The 22,938-nt window shown below is 37.2% G+C and overlaps 1 protein-coding gene across 1 annotated transcript in view; it reads right to left on the reverse strand.

The window, feature by feature from the left end:
• FRMD3 (FERM domain containing 3) overlaps positions 1–22,938 on the reverse strand; it is a 38,714-nt gene that overhangs the window by 14,649 nt on the left and 1,127 nt on the right. The window contains exons 2-8 of the mRNA XM_026092162.1: positions 17,917–18,004; positions 15,959–16,047; positions 13,157–13,220; positions 12,107–12,195; positions 9,457–9,531; positions 8,747–8,815; positions 5,525–5,646 (exon numbers count right to left, since the gene is read on the reverse strand). Coding sequence (XP_025947947.1) covers positions 5,525–5,646; positions 8,747–8,815; positions 9,457–9,531; positions 12,107–12,195; positions 13,157–13,220; positions 15,959–16,047; positions 17,917–18,004 — 596 coding nt within the window. The remainder of the gene's footprint in view (positions 1–5,524; positions 5,647–8,746; positions 8,816–9,456; positions 9,532–12,106; positions 12,196–13,156; positions 13,221–15,958; positions 16,048–17,916; positions 18,005–22,938) is intronic.

Here is a 22,938-nt window from a genome sequence, read left to right on the forward strand (position 1 = left end):
TATATATACAATTTAAAATTAATATTTATAATTTTATTTATACATAAGTGGCCAACACTTCACGTGTTTTTTCCTGACCTGTATCCCAAAAATTCTATATGCATCTGCTACACACCTGAACCTTACACAAAACAGAATTCACAAATACAGCCAGACAACTAGACATATACAGTAGCTGGTGTGCATTCATTCCCATACATGGTTGTCAGATGCAGCAAAGACTCTGCATGATAGAGGAACGCTATCATTAATACCAATTAATGCCATTAATATTGCTTACATCCTTAAGTGATATGCAAAAATAAAGTTTAGCAAAATGTGCACTAGCTGCAGTTTTTTATGGAGTAATGAACAGCCAATAGGCACACATTTGTTTTTGACAGACAGCTAACATAAGGGAAAGGATAAGAGTGCTCCATACACTACATGGAGTCACAGCCTTTTTTTTCCTTAAAAACAAAATAAGTCTTTAAAAGCTTTCCCAGCTCAGTGAGGACATCTAAACAGTGTGAAACTCTCAGGGGAAAAAAAATTAAGAAACCTGGACCTTAAAGCAAAGGAATCTAGGATGAATCTGTATCATCACCTGTTTTGTAAAATGCAGTACAAGGTAGATCACTCAACAGAATGACTGCAGCTTGCTGCTTGCATTTCATTCACTCCAAAGTCAAAAGTCAATGTCACCAGGAAAATAATTCATATATGAAACCTGAGTACACATGTATCAAGTGGCTTAAGAGAAGTGTTCATCACTTTGTCAAAACCACATTAATATTCTATGACTCAGAGGGGTTTTTTTTGGTTTTTTTTTGATGGAGTATTCAAATATGTGAAGCTGTGCTTGCAACTGGTACTGGTGATCAACCACCTGCAAAGTAATTGCCAAATGATCAGGAGAGGAACTAATCTTTATAACCATATCAGATAACAAAAGGCAGCCATACAGTTGTTATAGTGATACCAAAAAAAATACAAACATGTTCAACTTCACCATAGTGAAAACCTTTCTGTGGAGCAAGTCCTAAGGACCTAATTTGGGCTTCTACGACACAGATGAACCCTGCAAACACACTTCTGGATACAACTTAGAACATTCTGCAGTGAGGTGTCTTTAGAAGAATATCCTTTAGGTTCAAAAGGTAGAAATGACCTCTCCAAGCATATGTTATACTCATAAGTATACTTATATACATGCAAAATTAAATTCCACATGATAATCTTGTATGCAGGATAGTCATTTTATGGTTTCATCTATACACTATCATGCCTCTTTACTCCTCCTGAGGCATAAAGTGGAAGGACATTACAGCAAAATAAGAGTCACAAACAAGCAATGTGAAAACGTGAAGAATTTTGAGCATTATCAACAAGACACTGAGAACTGACCTGCAAAATTTAAGGCATGAGGACTTTAGATTAGTTTTTTGAAGACAGATATAATCAAAGTGGAAAAGGGAAGGAGATGATGCAAGAACATGGTAGAGATTTGAAAAGCAATATACAAAAATGCAATAATATGAGGGGGAGAGAAGGGAATCACATGCCAGAGGCTGTGATGCTTAAGCATGAAATAGGAATTAAAGAACAAACTCTGGAGTGGAAACAACTGAAATACAGACATTAGAATGCCACAGACTATGAAACCACAGAGCTAACCACACAGAACAGATAAACTAGTGGAAAATGAAAACTTACATGGCCAAAAGGTGAAAATAAAATGTTTAAGATGTCTGAAGACAAAAAATTACCATTTTTTCTGGAAAGAGTTCTCTACCTCACAACACCAAAGGAAAATCTGCAAGAAGCTTGTGGAATTTAGTTATTGAGACAGGATGTGATTATGATGATGTAAAATATTTGCAGTTATTACCAGAAAGAATCTATAAAAATATTAATCTAGAGGAATACTGTTTTGTCCTTTTTTGGCAGCCTGAGAGTCAAGAATGAGAATCCTGAGAAAATAATGTCTTTAAAGTAATTTTCATTAATTAAATTAAAATGCATTAACCATCATTTGATTTATATAATCAGTGAGTCTAGTCTGAAAACTACTGCCAACATCCAACATATTTCTTAAACAAATCTCTATAGCTCTTCAGGGCTTTCAGTAAAAGTTGGACAATTTCATCTGTCAGCAAAATAAGAATCACTAGGTATTTCTCGATTTTYGTCTGAAAAAAATGCATTTAAAATCTTGAGGGGGAAGAGAAGTCTCTTTATGTATGAAATATGCTCTCCTCTGTCTTCTAACTCTTCCAGCCCAGGTCTAGTAAGCCAGGGTCACCCAGTTTCGATGCTATATAGCAGCACTGGCACCTGGAAGCCACTGCACCAATCAGTGAGGCATCAGCTCCTTGCTCCTGAATCCCAGCTCTGAAATCCACTGACACTTGGGCACCAGTGGCTTGCACAGAACAAAAATACCATTGAAAATATGATCAGAAATTGTTTATTTTTAAAAGGCAGATCTTCTGGGCTTCAACTGAGTTTCCATTGGTGTACTTACTGCCTAAGTTGATAAGAAAAGTACTGTCTGGTGCATTGGTGGTCAATCTCTGAATGTAATAAGGTACATTTAAGAATACCAGTTCAAATATGGGTGCTTAAACTAGTAACTGCACACCTGTATATGGCCTCTAAGTGCAGATTTGTGGACCCTCTTGAAGAATGAGGCACCGACAAACTCAGGACATTTTTGCTTGCCATTCTAACAAAAAATAATTTCATTACTTATTTTCAAAATTTCTAAAGTACCTATAACAATAGTATCATGGACATCCAATAGCTTTATTCTCAAACATTGTAATCTTTTCTGAACAAAATCTTTAGYCAACATGCCCTTTCTTCTGTGTGAGCAAAACCTGGACAATTTGGACTTTCACGGAAGACCTTACATTTCAGCATGATAGTCACGGCAGATTTGTAAAGACAGAATTTAACATGTGAGAATGGCTGGGCTTTAATTATTTTTTAATATTTGTGGCATTGTGTTTATTTTCCATCTGAAAGAATTCTTCTGTGGAGAATGAGGCAGGTTGAAGTTGTTCAAAATCCCCTACTGAATGTTTCTTCTGCCAGTGCCGTCTGGATTGCTTTGTTCCCTAGCAACATTCGAGTAATTGGCATGTAATCTTCCCTCTCATCTGGCAGTTTCTGTTAGTTCAGTTTCATACCTCTCAGACTCAGCCAACTCAGAATTAATCTCTCCAGCAATTTTAGGAAGCACAGAAGCATATTCAAAACATTGATTAAAAAGAATAATACTACAAATCACTAGGCCACTATAGTTTTGGCAGTGTATTTTGCTTGTCACATATAAAGTCAATTTAAATGTAAGAACAAGTTTTGCTCCATTAAAAGAGAAAAACATGCACTCCACTGACTGTGCAAGGAGTGCATGGCTGTGGGTGCTACTCCTAGCTCTGCTACCGAACCGCTTGGGCCTGTCTGCACAACACAGCTCAGTGCCTGTGAAGCAGCTGGAACATCTATACACACACGGCAGCACCTTACAGAAACATTAGTGTGGGTCCTTGAAGCTGCATTAGCCGACCTACATAGCATAGAGGAAGCTGAACTGCCCCAGAGCCAGCTTAGGCATGGCTGCACCACACTCTTTTGCACAGTGTCAAYGGGCCCTTTGCAAAGCACCCCAGACAGTCTGTCCCCACCACAGGGGGGGCCCCAATGTTTAGAGATGCTGAGGCTGATTTGCATCTGTAATGCACTAAAAACCATTTGCTAATAAAGCTAAGCCAATCGTAGGGCTAGCTGCCTTCCCTCTCCCGGCCTACAAACTCCTACTCCCACCCTTGCCCTGGCAGCGGACCTTTCCTGACCCTCTGATGAGCCAGTTCAAAATGCTGAGCCACCAAGAAGTAGGACATTTTACAGTTAAGAGTTATTTTATTATTATTTTAATTGTTTATACCAGTTCACTCTGGGGTAATTAGTGATGGTGCAAGACAGAAGACAAGAATCCACAGCAGAAGGATGTGTGAGAGTGTGCGAGGAGGTGGGAGGAGGGCCAGTTTCAGTGTCAGTTAGCTGTTAGAACATTTCAAGGTACAATTTGATAATATAGCTAAGTTCACTGGTGGAAAATACTGTATGAGAAGTAAGTACTGTTACTTAGCAGCAGGAGGTACTAACTACGCATAAAACATCTTACAGGAAACAACCCACCAGCAAATATTTGTATGAATCTCAGAGCTAACAACAATCTGTGTGACTAAAAGGAAACATGGTTTTTGAACTTACATAATATATATTTGAAACATATCAGCACTCTCTGGTGAGCATATAGCAATGGTAATTCAGCAGTTTTCAAAAATAGATTTCATTGCTTAGAGTCATTAAGTGGGGCGTAAGAGCCTTCACAAGCAGCAAGCTGTTGTTATTCTGCAATGGTGATAATTGCCTAGCAGTAACACAATGCTTGATATTTGGCTGCCAGAAAGCAAGATTCCCATAAAATAGAAATATTTCATAGCAGAGGTAAACAAGTAATTGTTGAAATTAACTATATGTCATTCATCTATTACTGCTATTTATTATGAACTAAGTGCACAACAACCTAATTCTTAGCGAAATCACTCTGTTCTTACTAGAGTCCATGTTGAAACTCCAAAGAATGAACAAAACAGGATTTCACATATGAACCCTGTAAAATAAAATTAGGACAGCCTCCCACAAAAATGAACATACTTGCAAAAGCTGAGCTGTTTTCTGTTTCCCATGCATTGACATTGCAAATGATTTGATCCACAATAAAGCAACAGTAGAGCTCATATTTGCCAGCTTGTGAAATTCTTTTAGGTCACTGTATCTCAACTGAGAACTGCTTGGCTTTTTTTGTTTGGTTGGTTTTGGAAGACTGCAACTACCCTCATTTAAACTGGCCAAGATTTTCATGCCATTATTTGTAATGTTTGCATCTCAGAAGGATAGGTGCTGAATGTGATTTTTAAAGTGTCAAGGAATAAGCAAACACATGGAAAGCTTTGTTTTACAAAACACATTTAAACTCATCTTCAAATAATGTCCCTTTGTGTCAATGAAGTTAAATTAGCAGAGAGTTCTTCCTAGCATTAGAACAAGGCAGAAATAAATATAAAAGTAAAGGGAACCAAGTAAAACAATATACCTGCCAATAAATTGTCAGCTCTCACCCCAGCATAACTGCAGTACATGTTTAGTAAAATGGTTCTGTATGTTGAGACTGTTTAGTTTCTGTTAAGTCTCTTTCACATGACAACCTCTGAAAAGATTTTAGATACAGTAAACTCGACACAATTAACCTTTCTCCCAGAGAATTTTGCATGAAGCTGGTGCACAGTTCTTAGAGCCAGAGATCATTTCTCAATACAATATGCAAAGACTTAATGGTGTGACTCCTAAATGGAATTGTTACATATTTTCCATATGCCTGAGTCAGTAACACACCTGTAAGTTTTTTTCATATATAATATTTTCATAATAAATATTTATAGAGTGTGGGGCAGGAATCAGGTAAGTGACTCACCTTCATCTAAAGGCACCTCTTCCCCCTCACATGGGGAAGGAAGGAGGGGCTGCAGAGGTTCCATGTTAATTATGAGTTGCTTGTTCAAGGAGGGAGAGCTGCGACTCTGGGTAATGCTCGTTCTAAAACAGGGAAAACAGGGTCAGTTTGTTCATAAGGAAACAATTACAATCATATCTGTCTCATCTCAGAATCGCATTGCATAAATTATGATAGGCCTTGAGCTATCAAGGTGGTCCACACTGAATGCCGCTTTCAGTTGTGTTATGCTGCAAGCTCAGCAGATGTAAACTTTTCAACACCTGAAGAGAAGGCTTTGTGCAGGTGGATTTCTGCTTATGCAGCCTAGCTTCTTCTCATCTCATGCAGGATTCCAGGGTGTTGCTCCTCTCCACACTGTACAGCAGAAAGGATTATTTGCCTTCAAGGAAGGGGAAAGTAGAGAGGATACAAATCAATTTGCTGAAGTTGCTCCATTGCCTCTGGGACTGGGTCAAACATTTGCTGTRGTCTGAACAAGGCAGATTAAAGCTGGAATAACTTCAGTCAAAAGATAAGCACATCTCTCATTCTCATGCACCCCAGACACTGTCTCAACACTATGCCTTCAGGACTTCAAGCTGGTTTTTCAGAAAAGTTGAAGGAATGCTGTTGATTTGCTTCAGTAATGCAGCTCACTAGCCTAAAATCATATTACTGAGAAAAGAGAAATGGCTCTTTAAAATATGTTATCTGGGACTTATGACACAGGCCTGAAGCAAGAGTCCTGCAACAGAGCTGAACCATTACATTACAGAATATTTATTTTTGACAAAAGCAAAGATGAAAGGAAAGAGGCTTCTATTTGACTTCAGACAGTACATAGCTTTGCATTCAGGATAGGCTAGGAATACTGCCCGTGCCCTGGTCTCTTCATTTATCCTCAACCTCCTCCAGACTAGGCTCTGTCATAAAATTGCAAGTGAAAGAACAGGCAGCAGGCCCAGGAACAGTGCTAAATTTTCACAGAACAGATTTTGAGTTTGCACAAAGACTCAACTTACAATTCCACATAGGTAAACAAGCTAATTAAAGCACCTATTGCAAGTAAAAAGAAGGAACTGTGTGTTCTTGAGCGTTTGGGTAAACTGAGGACCCAGATGTGCCGCTTTAGGTCACATTACATGTCATTAAATATTCTCTGGGGATAAACAAGCTTTCTTGCTCAATTGCCATGATTCCCTGCTTATTAATATATGCCCAAAGCTACTTATGTCCTCATTTGTATTATGTGAGCAGTCTCCATTAACTATGTAGTTTAAATTTTCACCACCCAAAGAAGTTTTTCACTGATGCATGACTGTAACTATAATCATGCCAACCCAACAGTACCTCTGCAGGCTTGTTAGGCATTCCCTGGATCTTTGTGCTTTTTGTAAAGAGCTAGGAAGGGAGATGTGCCAGCTAGCACCCATATGGCCCCTACTCCATATCTGTGACAGGGATCTCTCCTTCAGACATGCCCTGAGAGCACAGAATTAAATCCTTCAGTGTATATTTGTCATAAAAACTTGCCACTCCATTAATGCTGTGTGAGCACACACTCCAGCAGATTTTCAGTCCGCAGTGCTGTTAAGTGCAATATCCAAAACCACAACAACATTGACCAGTGACCTCTTCACAACTGCTGCTCCTCTCTCAACACAGTTATGGTACCACTGAAATGACGCTTTGGGGCTTAGGCGAGGGCTTGGCTTTAACTTTTTTTCCCCCAACTTCAATCATATAATTTCCTCTAAATGTTCTGCACCAGAAAACTACCATTTCCTGTCTCTAAATCTGCTTGTGCAGAGTCACTTGTTTCTTAAGCCTGCTTTTTTTGGAGCTGAAAAACTATGCCTTTTGCCTACTTGTCCTATTAGCTGGACATACTAGCTAGCTCTGCCCCCATTTCAAAATATGCATGATAAGAACACTTGGAAGCACTAGACTTTTTATTAGCCTATCTGGCTAACGAACTGAATTTGGAGTTATCAGAATATCATAAATACAAGCATTTAAGAAGGTTAATTATAAGGAATACACACTACTATCTACAGATGCTAAATACATGACATTGCTCTGTAAACTTAATACATTTCCCTCTGATCTGTTTCTAATGTATCATACAGTTTTAAACAACACTTTCTTCTAATATTGTAMAAGTAAATTGTAAAGTAAAAGTAAAATACAAGCTAAAAATTATTTTAAAACCTTTCTTTATCTCAGTATCTACTCTGTCTCAATGATGACCCCACATTCTGCTTCCTGTGTTCCCTGTTAATACCTCCCAGACCATCACTTACACAGTTTTAAGTGGACTCTGCAAAACCAGAYGCAAAGGCACCCCTGTGTGCATTGACTATTACATGGTGGTACCAGACACCATATTTATAAATATTTACTGCAAATATATTCCTATCCTGGAGTAAAGACTATCCACTTTTCTCTCAGGTGTAGATTGAATTGCCAGATTCAATTAAAGAGAAACCAAACAACTCTCCTCCCCCACAAATTTTGCGCAAGAAAAGTAGGGATATGGCTGTAAAATATTCAGAAAATGAATGAACTTCTTTTAAAAAGAGGTTTTAAATAGTGTTTCCCTGATGGCCTCTTTCTCATCTTCTAATAAGACTTTGTTAGCTTTAATTAGGTTCTGATCAATTTTCACTGTCAGCATGAGCAATAAGCACCAGAAAAATATTAGTTTGCTTGCAAAGGCCAACTGCTTATTTTTAACAAGCCAAATTTTTTTCCTCTTAGATACTGAGTGAACTTCTTGCTTTTTAATCTGTGTTATGGAAAATTTATCACATAAACCTTTAAACATACCCATACATGTAAACAAAACAGTCTTTCAAAACTGGACAAGAACTAGGAATAAAATGGAAATGTATCTCTTTGTCGGGCTCATTTAACAACTTTCTATGTGATAACACAGAAAATAATATAAACTACTTATTTGACTGATTGATTAAAGGCAACTTCAAAGCAGCACAGATTAAATTCCCTTGTGTAGGAGACAATATGCAATTGTCAGAATTTTGTGACACTGGCAACACATCTTTCCCAAGGCTTGTATGCCTCAACTTGGGAGCTCAGAACTACAGTGATTGCATCTCACAATAAGAAAAGAGAATTTCTGTGCAGAGCATAATAATCCTCCTCTATCCTTCAACTTCAATATTGAATGTCAAAACATACCTGTGAACTTCAGGAGGTTCCCTCTGGATCTTAGAGCTTGCCTCTACAACCTCTTTGGCTACTTTTCCACTGTATTAAAACATGAATTTAAAATTCAAGCCAATACTAAGCAAAGTTAATTATATACCAATAGCTATACATACATGAACAATTAAGTTACTTTCAAAAGAAAAAAGAAAAACGCAACAGTTTTCTTCTCATATCAAAACAGCTACATATAGTAGGTAACATATACATATACTGCATATGTAAAGATACAGTGCATAAACATACAGTGCATAAGTAACTTTCCATATTAAAAATCCTGTTGATCATTTATCTCCAAAACCACTCAAGAAAAAGCAGCTTCTTGTGGGAGAACACTAGGTGTTACTACACTGTCCCACTAATGCATCTCTATTCCAGAGTTGCCCAGTAAAAGGGGAATTCGGTCTCTATACTAACCTCAAATCCTCATCTTACAGCAATTATACCAGAAGTGGAACCCTGTTCTGGTAGAACTACTATTTGAGAGAAGTTTGCACGAAGCCACCAATTTATTTTATAAAAGACTCTAGACAAACACTAAAAATACTTTTCAATCCTGACCTGAATTAGGTTTGAACAAGTCCTCAAGAAGGAGAAGCCCTCAATTTGCCATGAATAATTACTGAAGCTTTCTCTTACTTTCTAAAATGGTTAACCATGAAAAAGAAACAGCAAACACCTACCTATATCGAAATCTACTGCCTTTGAAAAATATTTTGCTGCTGGACATGGTCTTGATCTGACTGGATTTTGCATACCTTGAAGAAAAAGAACAGAGGCTGTCACATTTGCAGCACAGAAGGAACCTGATATGCAAAAATGAATAAAATCAACTACAAACTTTGTTATTTTTTATACCACAAGATAATATTCAGTAGTTGGCCTTTCCAACTTTTTATAGGCCTATACACAAATCTTAATATAAAGCTGCACACAAAACCATTTAGACAGTACAGAATGACTGTGCATAAAACAAAGAGGTAGGAAAGCAAGAAAATAAAAGGCAGGTGAGTGTTGCATATTTRGGGACTTTAATTCATAGGATGAAGAAAAGACTGTAACAACCCAACAGCCCCTAGGACAAGTTCTYCTTAACAGCAGCTTGTTTGCAGGAAGGTGTGGCTATTTCCACATTTCCACTAGTAAAACAAATAAGGAACAAGGAAACAGTAATGCTTGTCTCCCAGAGCAGCTGCATTTCCCCTCCATCTATACAGTCAAGTTATAAGCAGGCTACATCATATTCTACTGTTCTCCCTAATCACAATATATGCAGCAACCTTTTATCAGAGCAATCAGTTTGACCTACAATGATCATGTACAACCTCAGACATGGCATTTCCTTGACGTTCTGCAGTTTTGAAATGGCAAACTGATTTTACATCAACTCTCTCACTCTTGGATCCTAGTAGATGATCTTCTACGATTTATAGCTATTTGAAAATAATCACAGCAGTCAACCCTGAGCCTGGATTGAGTAATGAATAAAGCTCCATTTTTCAAGACATACTGAAAGATCACAATCTTAGCTTAAATTTCAAGTCTCAAGCTCTTCTAGCAGAGGAAAGGCCCAAATATAATTAAGGCAAAGTGTCATTATCAGGAATTACATGCAAGACCTGGCTACATCTGTTCTAATCAAAATATCTCATTGATATCATGTAGTATATAAATAGGCAATCAGGCCATAATATTTATAATGCTCTTAAGTAACTGAGGATCCACAATGTATAGTTCAGTTTCTCTGACTGYACAAAGACCTTTGCTGCTTTTAAACTACTATTCTAGCTTTTATTCACAGATTTCTTTGGTTCCTCAGTTTCATGTTTGGAGAGTTGGGTTTGTTTTTGTTTGTTTGTTTTCATACTCTGCATATTAACCATTACTATATCCCTAACAATCAGCCAACTTCCTGGCCATTGAATATCACTGCTGCTCCTCACTTGACTAACACAGTCCTCTTCTAAGACCCACTGAAACGTACGCAAGCAAGATAATTTTAAGCAATCATGTTGAAGAAATAACCCCATAGCAGTGGCCTGAAGCTATCTGGAAAGCAGAAGTGAGGAAAACATACATCTGTGACCAAAAGCCAAACAGTAAAATTACAACCATTCAACTACAAAAGCAAAGATATCATATTCCTATGAGCCCACCTCATATATCTTTACTTTGAGTACTAATTCCTCTCCTTTGGGTATAGACAAGAGGAACTGTTCTTCTCAATTCCCCACATTTAGTTCTAGTAACATAAAACTGTTCGAACAAACAACATGCACTATTTTCCTRCTTACACACACTTCCAAGGGAAAACATTTCCTAATGATCTTTTTATAACTCAGTCTCAAGCAGAGTAGATGTTTACAAAGAGAAGAATTAACAGCTGTATGGTACCAGCTTGTATTTCCTGTTTTTTCATTGAATATTTTAATTGAGTATTGAATATATTATTTCATCAGTGTTAAAATAAAAGAAGGAATCTCCTCCAAAATAAAGCAGGTCATTAACATCCACATTAGGAAACACATTCTTCCTACCCAGTTGAAATTTACCTTTATACCAGCCCCTGGTGTTGCTATGCTCCAGCAGAGAAACAATAATTTTATGAAATATGCAAGATGCTGTAAGGAGAGACGAAGTAGCAAGAATAAAAGCTATATTCTGAAAGGGAAGTGTTAATAAACAAAGAGAATGATCTAACAAAGTCACCTGAGGAAAGAAGTGGAAAAAAAGCCTAAGGGCTTTTTATGAGAAATTATATTCAGGATCTCTTTTGGAGAATAGGGAGGATGCTTCTTTTTTTCTTGTCAATTTACACGCCACCTGTTTCTTAAACTAGATAGCTGTCAGCTTTCAAAATTGATCTAAGAATATTTTCATTTTTTTAACTCATTGTTCAGAATTTTTAAATCAACTTTTACTAAACCTTGGATTTTACTGAGAGAGCATTACCTTCTGGCAGAAGAGCCCAGAGACTTCAGCATATGACACAGTCTCTTCAGTTTTCAAGGCACTCAGCAGCAGGGCTAAGATTAACAATTATGTTCCCAGATACCAAGTATGGTACCCTGTCCATCTGACTTCACACTACAGAGCTGAAGAAACAGGGTACTGGAAAAAGTTTAATTCTTCACTCCCCAAACCCTTCAGCATCTTTCTAATTTTAAACATTTTGTAGTACTGGCTTGAAATGAAGTCATATTCCCCACTAACATGGGTATATTCTGTTCACATTTTGAATCCTGCTAATGAAACAGAGAACATTACACACTGAACTGCCATCTACTCACATCCACATTACTTTGTACAGATAACGGAGATAAGTTTACTTACTTATAAAAAGCCTGGTTCTCAACCCCACACTTCCAAAGATGCTTGCAGGCTGCTGGTGTAGAGGTATGGAAGGACAGCACAGCCTTTTTCTAAGTGCAAGGAAAAGAAGGGAAATAAAAGCAATGAAAATGTTGAATTCTGAAGGACTGAAGTAGCAGGAACTGACAGCAGCACCATAACCTGGATACCCTAAAGATCAAGTTTTCTGTATAGCCTCAATCCATGGTTCACCTACAGAAGTACAACCCATACGTAGTTGATATTCCAACTGCCTGTGCAACTGCTTCAGAAATAAAAAGGGATATTTTGAGGGGCTAGAAAACAGCATATAAAGTGGCTTCTAGGATAAATCTACTGACCACCTGTAGGCCAAAAGGACAGGATCAAAGCCTCTATGTTCACTATTCCCTGTTGCACACTTGCTCTGCTACTTACCATCCACTTTCTCCCTATTCACTATCTCCTGCTGTCAAATCCTCCCTGGTACCACATGACCAGCCCCTGGCATCTCGGGCCTTATTTCCTTCTTCTGTTTTCTGTTCACCACCCAGATTGTGTCCTAAGCTGTATCACCCTTCCAGGGGTGAAAGAAGTCATTACAGCATGCAAAATCTCTGGATTTCAATGCTAACAAGCCAGTGGCAGGACTCCTAACTACCTAGATCAGACTCCAGTCCAGTTAGCTAAGCAAGATTTGAGAAGGTGATCCTAATTAGCTAAATCAAAAGATCTCATTCTGATCCAGGAGTCAAGGCCCACCTGAATTTTCAGTCATATAGAGATGTTGCTCATGCTTTAGAGTAGGTGCAGCTTTCATGCTTTAAAAATCCAACCATTAAAACTTGACTGCGTGAAGGTTAAGGGACAAACATCTGATCTCTTTACAAATTAGACATTCTCTTGAAATCAGTAACATTCACATTTTATCTATAATATGAAATATAATTATTGCTTGTTTCAAAGTTTAAGATCGAAGTTAAAGATGATAGTATTRTATTTTAATTGACTCTAAATCAAATACACAATTTCTGTAAAAACATTAAACCTGACCTCTTTCTGAGCTCCAAACACATAAAAAGTCTTCCCTTCAAACTTCAATTTATAGACATCACACCTGAAAAGAGAAAAATCATTTAAGTATTGGAACAATAGATAGATCTACAGGTAAAAAAAGTGATTTGTGTGCAAATGTCACTGATTCCCAAACCCAAGTAGGCTATCAAACAACAAAGAGCCTCACCAAAAGTCTTATAACCTTTACCATAAAAGCATGTACTATTCTAATTTCCTTTAGAGTACAGAACATAAGCCCAGAGTGTTTGTTTTACATCCTTATGCACTTTCAAAGAATTAACTCTGGATGCTAGAAGAGGAGAAAGTAAAAAGGAGACAGAAGCTTATGCTTGCATTCTGTAATACAGTCTAGAATTCCTTTTAAGGAGTAAAATCTTAGGATCTGTTAGGTAATTAAAAGTGAGGGAAGACTCTTAGCATGCAGATGTTGCATAAAAAGGCATATGACTTTCTAGATGCAGGCACTTTCTGCCAGCAACTTCTTATCCGTATGCTTATTTGTTTATGGTTCTATATCACAGATTATCTTGGTAACTGAGTACTTGCAGATAGTGTACATCATGGGAAAGAAAAAAAAGTTTGACAGCACTAATTACTGGGTCTTGGGTCACTAGGTTATACATCTATGTCAAAATTTAATTTAGCGAAGTTTCAAAGCACAATCTATGAATGAAATAGTGCTACACAATATTAAGGCAATATGTTGCCTCTGTTTAAGCTGTAGCAGAAATTTTGTTATTACCACAGTTGAAATGGAGACACTCTAATTTCTCATAAACTTAAGATTTTAAATAGCAGATGGTTAAAATGGAAAAGATTCTGAAGGTAAGGAGGAATGTTCTATTCAGGAATTTCTAACATTGTTTTATTCAAAAACAGACTGATTTTTGGGACAGGTTACAGAGATTCAACATGCTTTAGAATCTTCCGCAGAGATTACTTATTTTCTGAATCCAAAATTATTCAAGAAAATACAAGAATACATTTTGAAACAACAATAGGACAAGAAGTCTTCGAAGCAAACCAGGAACCCAAAACCACTTTGTTTGGTCTAACTGAAGTAATAAAACAAATTCATGTAATGTGTTGACCTTACACTGATAATTTATCCTGCATCACCTCAAACAGAATCAATTTTTTTTTAACCTAAACTAAAACATATAGTATGCTCTGCTTCATTTTTTTTTTGTTGTGACAGTTGAAGAAAATGTCTTTCAGAGTGTCCATCGTAATTAATATGTTTCTTAATGCTTAGTGAAGTCCATCTGTTCTCAAAATCTGTTGAGATTCTGTGGGACAGGATCGGTAAAACCCGAAGACAAGAAAATCTCAAAGATGATTTTGGATTTTTACTGTTGCAAATTTCAGATAATATCAGTGAGAGCTATTATAGTACTCAATTCTTCAGAAAACACGGTCCCAGATATTAAACGAACAGCGTATTGCATCCAGATAAATCTCATCAGATTGACCTTCCAATAGCCAGCGTAACACTGAGACAGCTTAATGACTTTTCATCACTATTTCATTTTCTTGCTTACATGCCAATGGACTAAATGAATACGCAGAGATCTCCAAAAGGACAAGGAATCCTTGAGCGAAAACACGAAAAACAAAACACGTTAAACCTCGACTCCCAAAGTATGGCAATGCATGCTTGGCAAGTCATATTCACTCTTCCCTCCAGCACAGAATGACATGGTTACGCTGTCGTTATGCCAAAAGCATAAACCACCTAAAGTACTGTTACCAAGACTACCTGACCTTAACCCTAGGGAAACTACAAGTTTCAGGATAACTAATGCACAGTATTTGACAGACACATCCCCAGTGCTCTCCACAGGGAGATGAATAGTATAGGGAGGACTACACTGAGATTTCAGAGTAGTCAGCTCTCAGGGAGGTTTCTATGTATAGGCTGGGAAAAGCCCAGCTCTACACAAAAAATTATCTCACCATTTCTTTACCTCCTGCCCCCCCTCCTCCCATATAACAGGCTGGGAGCACTGAGGGGAAGCAGCAATGTCCAAGCAACCAACAACTCTTTAGCACCTCTTTAGCAGCAGGGCTAAAAGGAGATGCCCTGATGTCTGAGCATGCCCATGCTCACACCATACCCTGCAGCTCAGGGCACAGCCACTACTTTCACAACACCTCCAGGAACTCAATTTTATATCTCCCTTTAGCATGGCTGATGCTGGCCAACCAAGTCAAGTATTTTACAGGAGGAAAAAAGAATTGCCAGAAAAACAAAGGATGACTGCCTAAGTGTTCTCTTCTTAAAAAAAAAAGAGGCTAAAAGAAAAAAAACTCAAAGCCATTCTCTTCTCCTCTGCTTATCAAATAAGATCTTGTTTTCTCTTCCAATTGGAGAACATTAATTAAATGAGGAAAATGGTAATTTTTTACAAGAGCCAAATAAAGTTGCAGGTGGATACTCATAAATTTTTCCAGACGTCTCTGCCAATAAGCCTCTCTGATGATCTACAGTGTAGTAGAGAGGGATGCTCAGCCAGAGTAGAACTCTTATTTAATTTTAGGGTTGTGCATTGTGTGGACTAACTCAACCTCTGGAACAATTTTCTCTGGAAGAAGAGTAAGACTAAATCATTACTATTAAGCTTCTCATTTAAGACGCTTTAAAACTGAAATATGATGGGATAGAAAAAGGAATATTCACTTACTTCACCTTAAAGAAAATAAATACAGGCGAAGATACTAGGAAGAAAGGAAAAAGACTCTGACATGTATTATTTTACTCTTACTTCATATGCTTACCATTTTAACAAATGAATTCTTTTGTTTCCCTGGAAAACTACAAATCCTGCAGCTGTGAATCCTAAAAATGTAGTCATCCCCGTTGAGTCCTTTAAAGACAAAAAAGAAAAATGTAATTTTCTCCTTGTCTATTGAGGTACTTCTTACTGATAGCATAAATTCTTACTTCATTATAGACTACCTGCATTTTATTTCCATTTTAGAAATAAATTTTGCTTGCAAATTATACATTTCTGAAGAGCAAAGATTACTCTTGGCAGCACAGACCTCATTCATTTCTAGCCACTTAACTGAGTAACAACATCTTGTGCTTTGTTTTTACTTACTTGTAGCTGATGTCACATAGGGACTCCCTAGGGATATCTACTATTTTGGTCAAAACATACTTCTCTAATATCCCATACTTAAAAGTTCTGGCTAAATATAATCCAGGGATTCACGTCTACTTCACTGGTGTTTAAGATTTCACAACACTTTGTTACTTTGTGACATTTCCAACAATTATGTTGGAAGTGTGGCTAACAGATAACATTTACTACAGTAAGCAAGTACTTAATTCTGGGTGGAAGTAAGAACATCTGATGTTATTTGCCTTTAAATTAGGAAAGACCATTTTTTACTTTCAATTCCACAATAAAAGTTTTGGCTTAAGTTTTTTGAGTAAAGATTCAGGTGAGTTTTATATTAGCTGGCTTTCCTGTCCATCCCAAGCTCCAGACCCTTACCATGCTAAAGTTAACCTGCTTTATTGTTCCATGTGATCTATCAAGAAAATATGGGTATACAAAAACAATGCTGCTGCTTGGGTAGCAGAGTTGCACAGGAACATTTACGGAGCCAGGAAAACATCTTGCTTTGCAGCCCACTTCCAAAAATCTGGACTATTTTCCTCAAGTTCTCAACATGGGCCATGAACCCCTGCATGCCCCCACACTATGAGCCTCCCTGCATGGGCAAAGAGGAGATGATGCTGAACCGATTTGGATTTTGTCAAGTGCCAACATATATCTCCAAGATCTGCTCTGAAAATCTGCAGTATGCTTTGGAAGTAAAGTTTACAAAGTCACTGACTTCAGTGACCTCTGAACCAGGCTCCATATCTCATACTAGGAGCACCATTTCTAGCAATGTGTATGTGAAATCAGCGCTTTAGATTAGAGCTGTTTAAAGGTGCTCACCAGAGCAGCTAAGCAGACAGCATTACAAATTTCTGCTGTTCCACCAAAGTAGATGGTATATAAGCTAGAGTACAACCAAAAATAGCAGTTAAAATGTGAAGTAGGCAACATYAAAAACAAACTGCAGCTAAAGCTATTAAAAATGCAGGTGTATGTAATAATCAGAACTGATAACTAAAATCACCTTCTTATAGAGAACTACAAAACAGTGAAGCGGTGGAATACCCAAATGAGTAATGTGCATACCCAGTTCTCCCCCTTGTACATTTAGTTTGCTGTTCTTGCTGAGATTTGCATATTTTGCTGGTGTTCAAAATAATAACCTAGCAAGGCCTAACAATTTTTTGCAGCTTTTGGACAACAGTAATGCACTGAATCCTGAAAATCTTGGCAAACACAAAGTATTTCACACCTAGACTACTTATTGAAACCTTTGCAGTAAATGCAAAGAAATGATTAATTATAAGAAATTTTTTTGCCTTAATACCCTCTTATACTCTCCTATGATATTCTACTTCCTCTAGAGTTACTTTTTTTTTTTTGCTGGGGGGACGGGGGCGGGGTGGGACTGACACACAAATTTCAACCAGTCAATGTTTTTCCAAGGCTAAAATGAAATCTGTAGTTACAGGGCAGGTTCTTTTATATACTACTCCATATTTGTGCCTGGATAAAAAAAAACAAACCAAACCAAACCATGTCCCCTCCCCCCCCCCCAAACAGAGCAATATCAATTCATTTAATGGCTTTTTATTAAATGTCATTGAAAAAAACTGTTACCTTGCAAGGATGAGGATCAACACCGTACGTTTCCAAAGAATGTGCTTTCAGGAGCAAGTTAAATTCAGCAACAGCTGGGCTCTGACCTCTAAAATTACACAAGAAACAATAGTTTCACAACAAGAGGAAAACAGGAGAAAAGGGCTTTTTGACTGGAGAGTTTGCATCCCTAAAAAGGAGGAAAAAAGTTCTACTGAAATATGAACAATTTCAAGCATGTTCTATTTATAATATTAAGACAGGAAACTTTTCACATAATTTCTGCTCCTGAATTGTCCAAAGCCTGATCTTTTCAGGTAAGTTCTGGTGTTTTGTTGCTTGTTTCTAGGATATCATCACACTATGCAGTTAACCAGAGTTATCCAATATCCTGCAAGTATTTGTTATTTCTTGATGTACATGCAAGTCAGCCTGAATACAAAATAAACCTCTGCATCTTTTTTCCACAAACCCTTGCTCCCAAACTCATTTAAAAGGATTGTCTAGATTAACAAACATTCCTTCCAGCTTAGGATATAAACAAGGCAATCATATTACACTGTCTACTGAGATGCATGCCTAATTATAGCAGTGCCTGTTACCATCAGGATAGTTTAGAATCTGTCAGCATTTCCATTATATGCCCCTATTTTTAGGGTGTCTATAATCAACCATGAACATACACTGAAGCCTGAAACATGGCACTCAAGCCTTGAGTTCTGGAGGAAAGTTTTATTACTTCATTTTAGCTCCTCTAACTCCTGCTTTTATAACAAGCCCTAACAGAAATTTGGAATCCCAGTCTATCWATTAAATGTACTGGGTAGCTGTAACTGAGTATTATGTTATTTAGATGCTTGCATGACTGTGGTATGTGATTCGGACAGAAATACTGCTTTGAGACGAGTGGTCCTTAGGACCTTTAGAAAGCCAGGTCTYATAAAGGCTTCTCATAGAAGTCACCCAGAAATTGAAGCATAGACAAATCTTCAAGGAACACAGGAATGGTCATACTAAGTCAAACCCCTGTGTTTCGGGGTCCAGTTTCACTCAGGAACAGGAATTCAAAGACAGCTCTCTACACCCACACAGAATAATTTCCCTGCAGTAGAGTCTCCGTTGTTCTTTAACAGCTAGAAACCAGCAAACGCAGACATAAGAGATTCAGTATCCTCCCCAAAGTTCAGTTTAACTCTGAAGATGATGTCTAGCACACTTGCAGATGTCAAATCCTATTTTGAAACCTACCAAACTGATGCCCTATGGCAATATCAGTACCAATAACCTTTTCCATCACAAAGTTTTAATTCATGCTTATTTGTACTCCACTGCCTCCCAGTCAGTCCCATGATACTGCTTTGGCTTTCTTCACATGGCTTGGGTCCTGCTTGTTACTATACTATTTGCATTTTATTTCAGATCACATTGTTGTTATTTAGCTTAAAAAAAAAAAAAAAAAAAAGATTAGAGAAATGCCCTTCTTTCTCCCTACCTTTTCGGTCTCTGTTTCTCACCATTTTCCAGTGAAGAAAAGGTAACAAGCAGAAAATCAAAAATTGTAAACGTGCATTTACATAGCTAAAGATTGAAGAAGAAGATAGCATGAGAGTCACAAAACAAAACAAAATTGTTTACTTTTTCTCCAATCAAAACTTTCTGATGGTTGTACTAACCTGTTTTTCTCTCCCCTCAACACTAATAAACCACAAAAGTTGTGACAGACTGTAAATGAGCCTTAGGAATGCTACTAGTTTGTTTCAGGTACCTACCAACTGCACAGGATAGAAGTAACTAACCAAATTTACCTAAATTACTTAGACTGCTTATGTTGCATAAAGAAAAGCCAAACAAAAGTAAGATTTGATTGCTTAGTGGCAATTGTCCCCTTAAAGAAAAATAACATTGTAAAATGCATTTATTTCCTAACTCTCTCTGCTGGTAAAAAGGAAAGTAAACTGTCTCCTACTCTGAAAGGAYTTAAAAGTGACATATAGTTTGGAACAATGTAATTTCACTGTTTTGTTTGGTTGTGGGCATTTCCAAAAGGGAAAGACACTATTAAATTGCAATTATCATTAAAGTAGGGAAACACATTAAAAAATGACCAATGTCCTCTCCTCACGCAGAACCTCTAACACTATGCAGTCTGTGCATATCAGGCTGAATGAACTGTGATACTTGAAAATAAAGCAGAATACATGGATAAGTTTGATCTTACTGGATTACAGGAATATTGAAATGGCTACTGTGTAAAGCCGTAAAAGAAAAATGCAAAGCAGAAGAATCTTTTTAGAATCAAGTGCAATATCAAATGAAAAAATTCTGATTCATCCCTTATATCAAGGGAATAATATCCAAACCTTGATGACATGCTTTTCATCTGCAACTTAGTAATGAAATTTTCCTTACTAAATAAAAAGGTGTTTACAGCAAATCCTATCAAAGGAAAGCCAACATTTTATTCCGATCACCAATTTAACATTAGATACTCCTTTGATCGGTTTTGTTAAAAAGTCTTTAAAAGTTTCTACTTGCAACAGCCTTACACATAAACATGCAGGATTTCCTCACCTGCGCAAATGTTTCCACTAATGCTTCTTACAGTGGAAAAATAGAACATTGTTAGACAACGCATCTTTGCTACTTGTTAATTCAATTCACTCAGGAAAGTTAGGTCAGCACGTGCAGTAGCTCCAGCTGACCTTACATGATTGCCCAACCTAATCAGCATGTATTCAACATTAAATTGAAGATGTATTCCCTTTCCAGCTGTTGCAACCATTTTAGTACCCAGCCCAAGTGTGCCCTACTGCCCTACCCAATAGGACCAAAAACATATTATGTAGAAAAGTTTCTGTATACCACACAAATAATAAAATACAGTTATTTGTGAAATTAGAGCTCCATAGCTATTAGCTATGAATTAATCACTCACCCTAGGAATCAATCAAACATTCTTAATAAAATTTTAATGAAAAAATATTTTAACAGAATTCTGAAAAATCTGCAACATGTTCTATTTTTTGCTTTAGGCTCAAGATGAGTACACACTAAGGGATGTACAAGCTCTTGTTTATTCCCCAAAGGGCCTCCAACTCTGAAGCTTTTCAAAGGCCAGGAAGCTCAGTGGGGAATACTTTCCAGGGTGTACCACAGAAATGATCTGCTTGTTTTGCTGGCTCCTCACACCAATTCACTCCAGATTTTTTTTCCCCTTCATTCCTCCCATTTGAGGTATATATCTGTTACTGAAGTTAGTCAAAGTCAAGGATGAGATATCACAGGATTATTGAGTCTTAACTCCTTTAAAAGAATAGAGAAGTTTATACAGCATTAACAGCAAAGCAAAATGCATTCTCAATTTAATTCGCTGTAGCTAGCTTCCTGAATGACCCTGGTCAAGTCATTTCATTTACCTTGCATTACTGGTTTATGAAGTATTCAGACCTACTAATAAAAAGCATAATTATTGTCCATCCTTTGCCTCATCTGTATGCCACACAAAAGTTACCTGCTGCAGAATACATTAGCAATACAATTCCTTAGCATGCCCTGTACAAGAGTCATTTCTCAATATATATGGTCTTGTGAAGTGTTTAAATGCAATTAATTCAAAGAATAAATAAGTATGCTCATAATGATCTGACCTTTAGAAACATGATGAAACACATGCATTCAAACTGGGAAAAAGCATAAGCCATAAAGCTTTAAATAACATAGGCTCAATCTCCAACAAATACCCTTTGCCCTGCCCTGCAACTGTGGGCATCCTTCACTGGAGCCTTAGAAAAGACAACAGTGACTATCTGCAGGATATCCATCTATGCAAGATTCTCTTTGTTATATACCAGATCACATACACAGCATCCTTCAGCAGAACAGGAATACTCTGGGTTTCCTTTAAAGCTTAAAAAAGCCAGAAATCTGTATAAAGAATTAACAGGTTTAATTACAACATATACAGATCACAGAACCACTTACATCAAATGGCTGGGGTTTTGTTTTTGTTTCTTTAAGACTTTTTATGAGCAGTTGAGGCTCTAGAAGCTGTATGATCATGGTGCTCAAGGTCTTGAGCGACTGTTTAGTTTTTCCTCTAAGCTTGGGAGATTTTGGCAGACATTAAGGCTGTTTCTGATATAGCCTTTCTGGTCGTATTTTTGGTTATCAATAAAGGTGCTAAAGAGGACTAATTGGTAGTGAATCACAAAGGTATTAATAGTAGTAATAATAATAATAATAATTCATATTTTCAAAGATAGTTTCAAAGAAAAGCCCTGAATGAAGATATTGGTAACTGCAATGGTGTTTTATTAGTCCTGTATCTGAGTCTGTCAGAACAGCAAAGCACTTAGCACACCTCCTAAGCAATGACACTGCTTCTTTTAGCATGGCTCTGGCCATAGGCATCAGGAGAGAGCAAAGGCTTTAAACTGGTCTGCATATGAAAAGAAAGATTACCACTTGGTAAGCAGCTGAATTGCTGAAATGTTGCTGGGACATAGAAAACGTAGAAAATTTCATAACATCCAAATATCAGTTGGAACTTGTATTACAAAATTCTATTTTCTCCCAGACAGAATTCTAGGATGATAAAAACTTCAGTAATTCCTTTAAACCAATAATCATCCTCTCTTACTAAATCTACTAAATGCTTAAAGGTTTAATTTTACACCATACTAACTGTAATAACATGTGCCACTTACGTAACTCCTTCTACCAGAACATTTCAAATTACTTGTCTTAGCCTTATCCCTGAAGCCACACAGYACCTCCAAAATCTATGCTGAGATACTCAGATTGCAACATTACTTCATAAACTGATGTAGTGATGTGAAGAGCTTTATGGCTGTTCTTGAAAACGAGCACATTTACAGKGCAGGCGCCGTTTTGATTTCTTTATTACCCATTTAAAATCTATTCCCATGATACCAAGACATCTCTCAAGCTCTGTGTTTGTTAATAGCACAGTAAACTGATCCCTGATAGTCCAGATATACCTAACCCCTAAAGTCTCCCCTCCAAGTAAAGAAGTGTGTATGT

This window comes from Apteryx rowi, unplaced genomic scaffold, assembly GCF_003343035.1.
Source record: "Apteryx rowi isolate R43461 unplaced genomic scaffold, aptRow1 scaffold_1225, whole genome shotgun sequence".
NCBI classification, from domain to species: domain Eukaryota; kingdom Metazoa; phylum Chordata; class Aves; order Apterygiformes; family Apterygidae; genus Apteryx; species Apteryx rowi.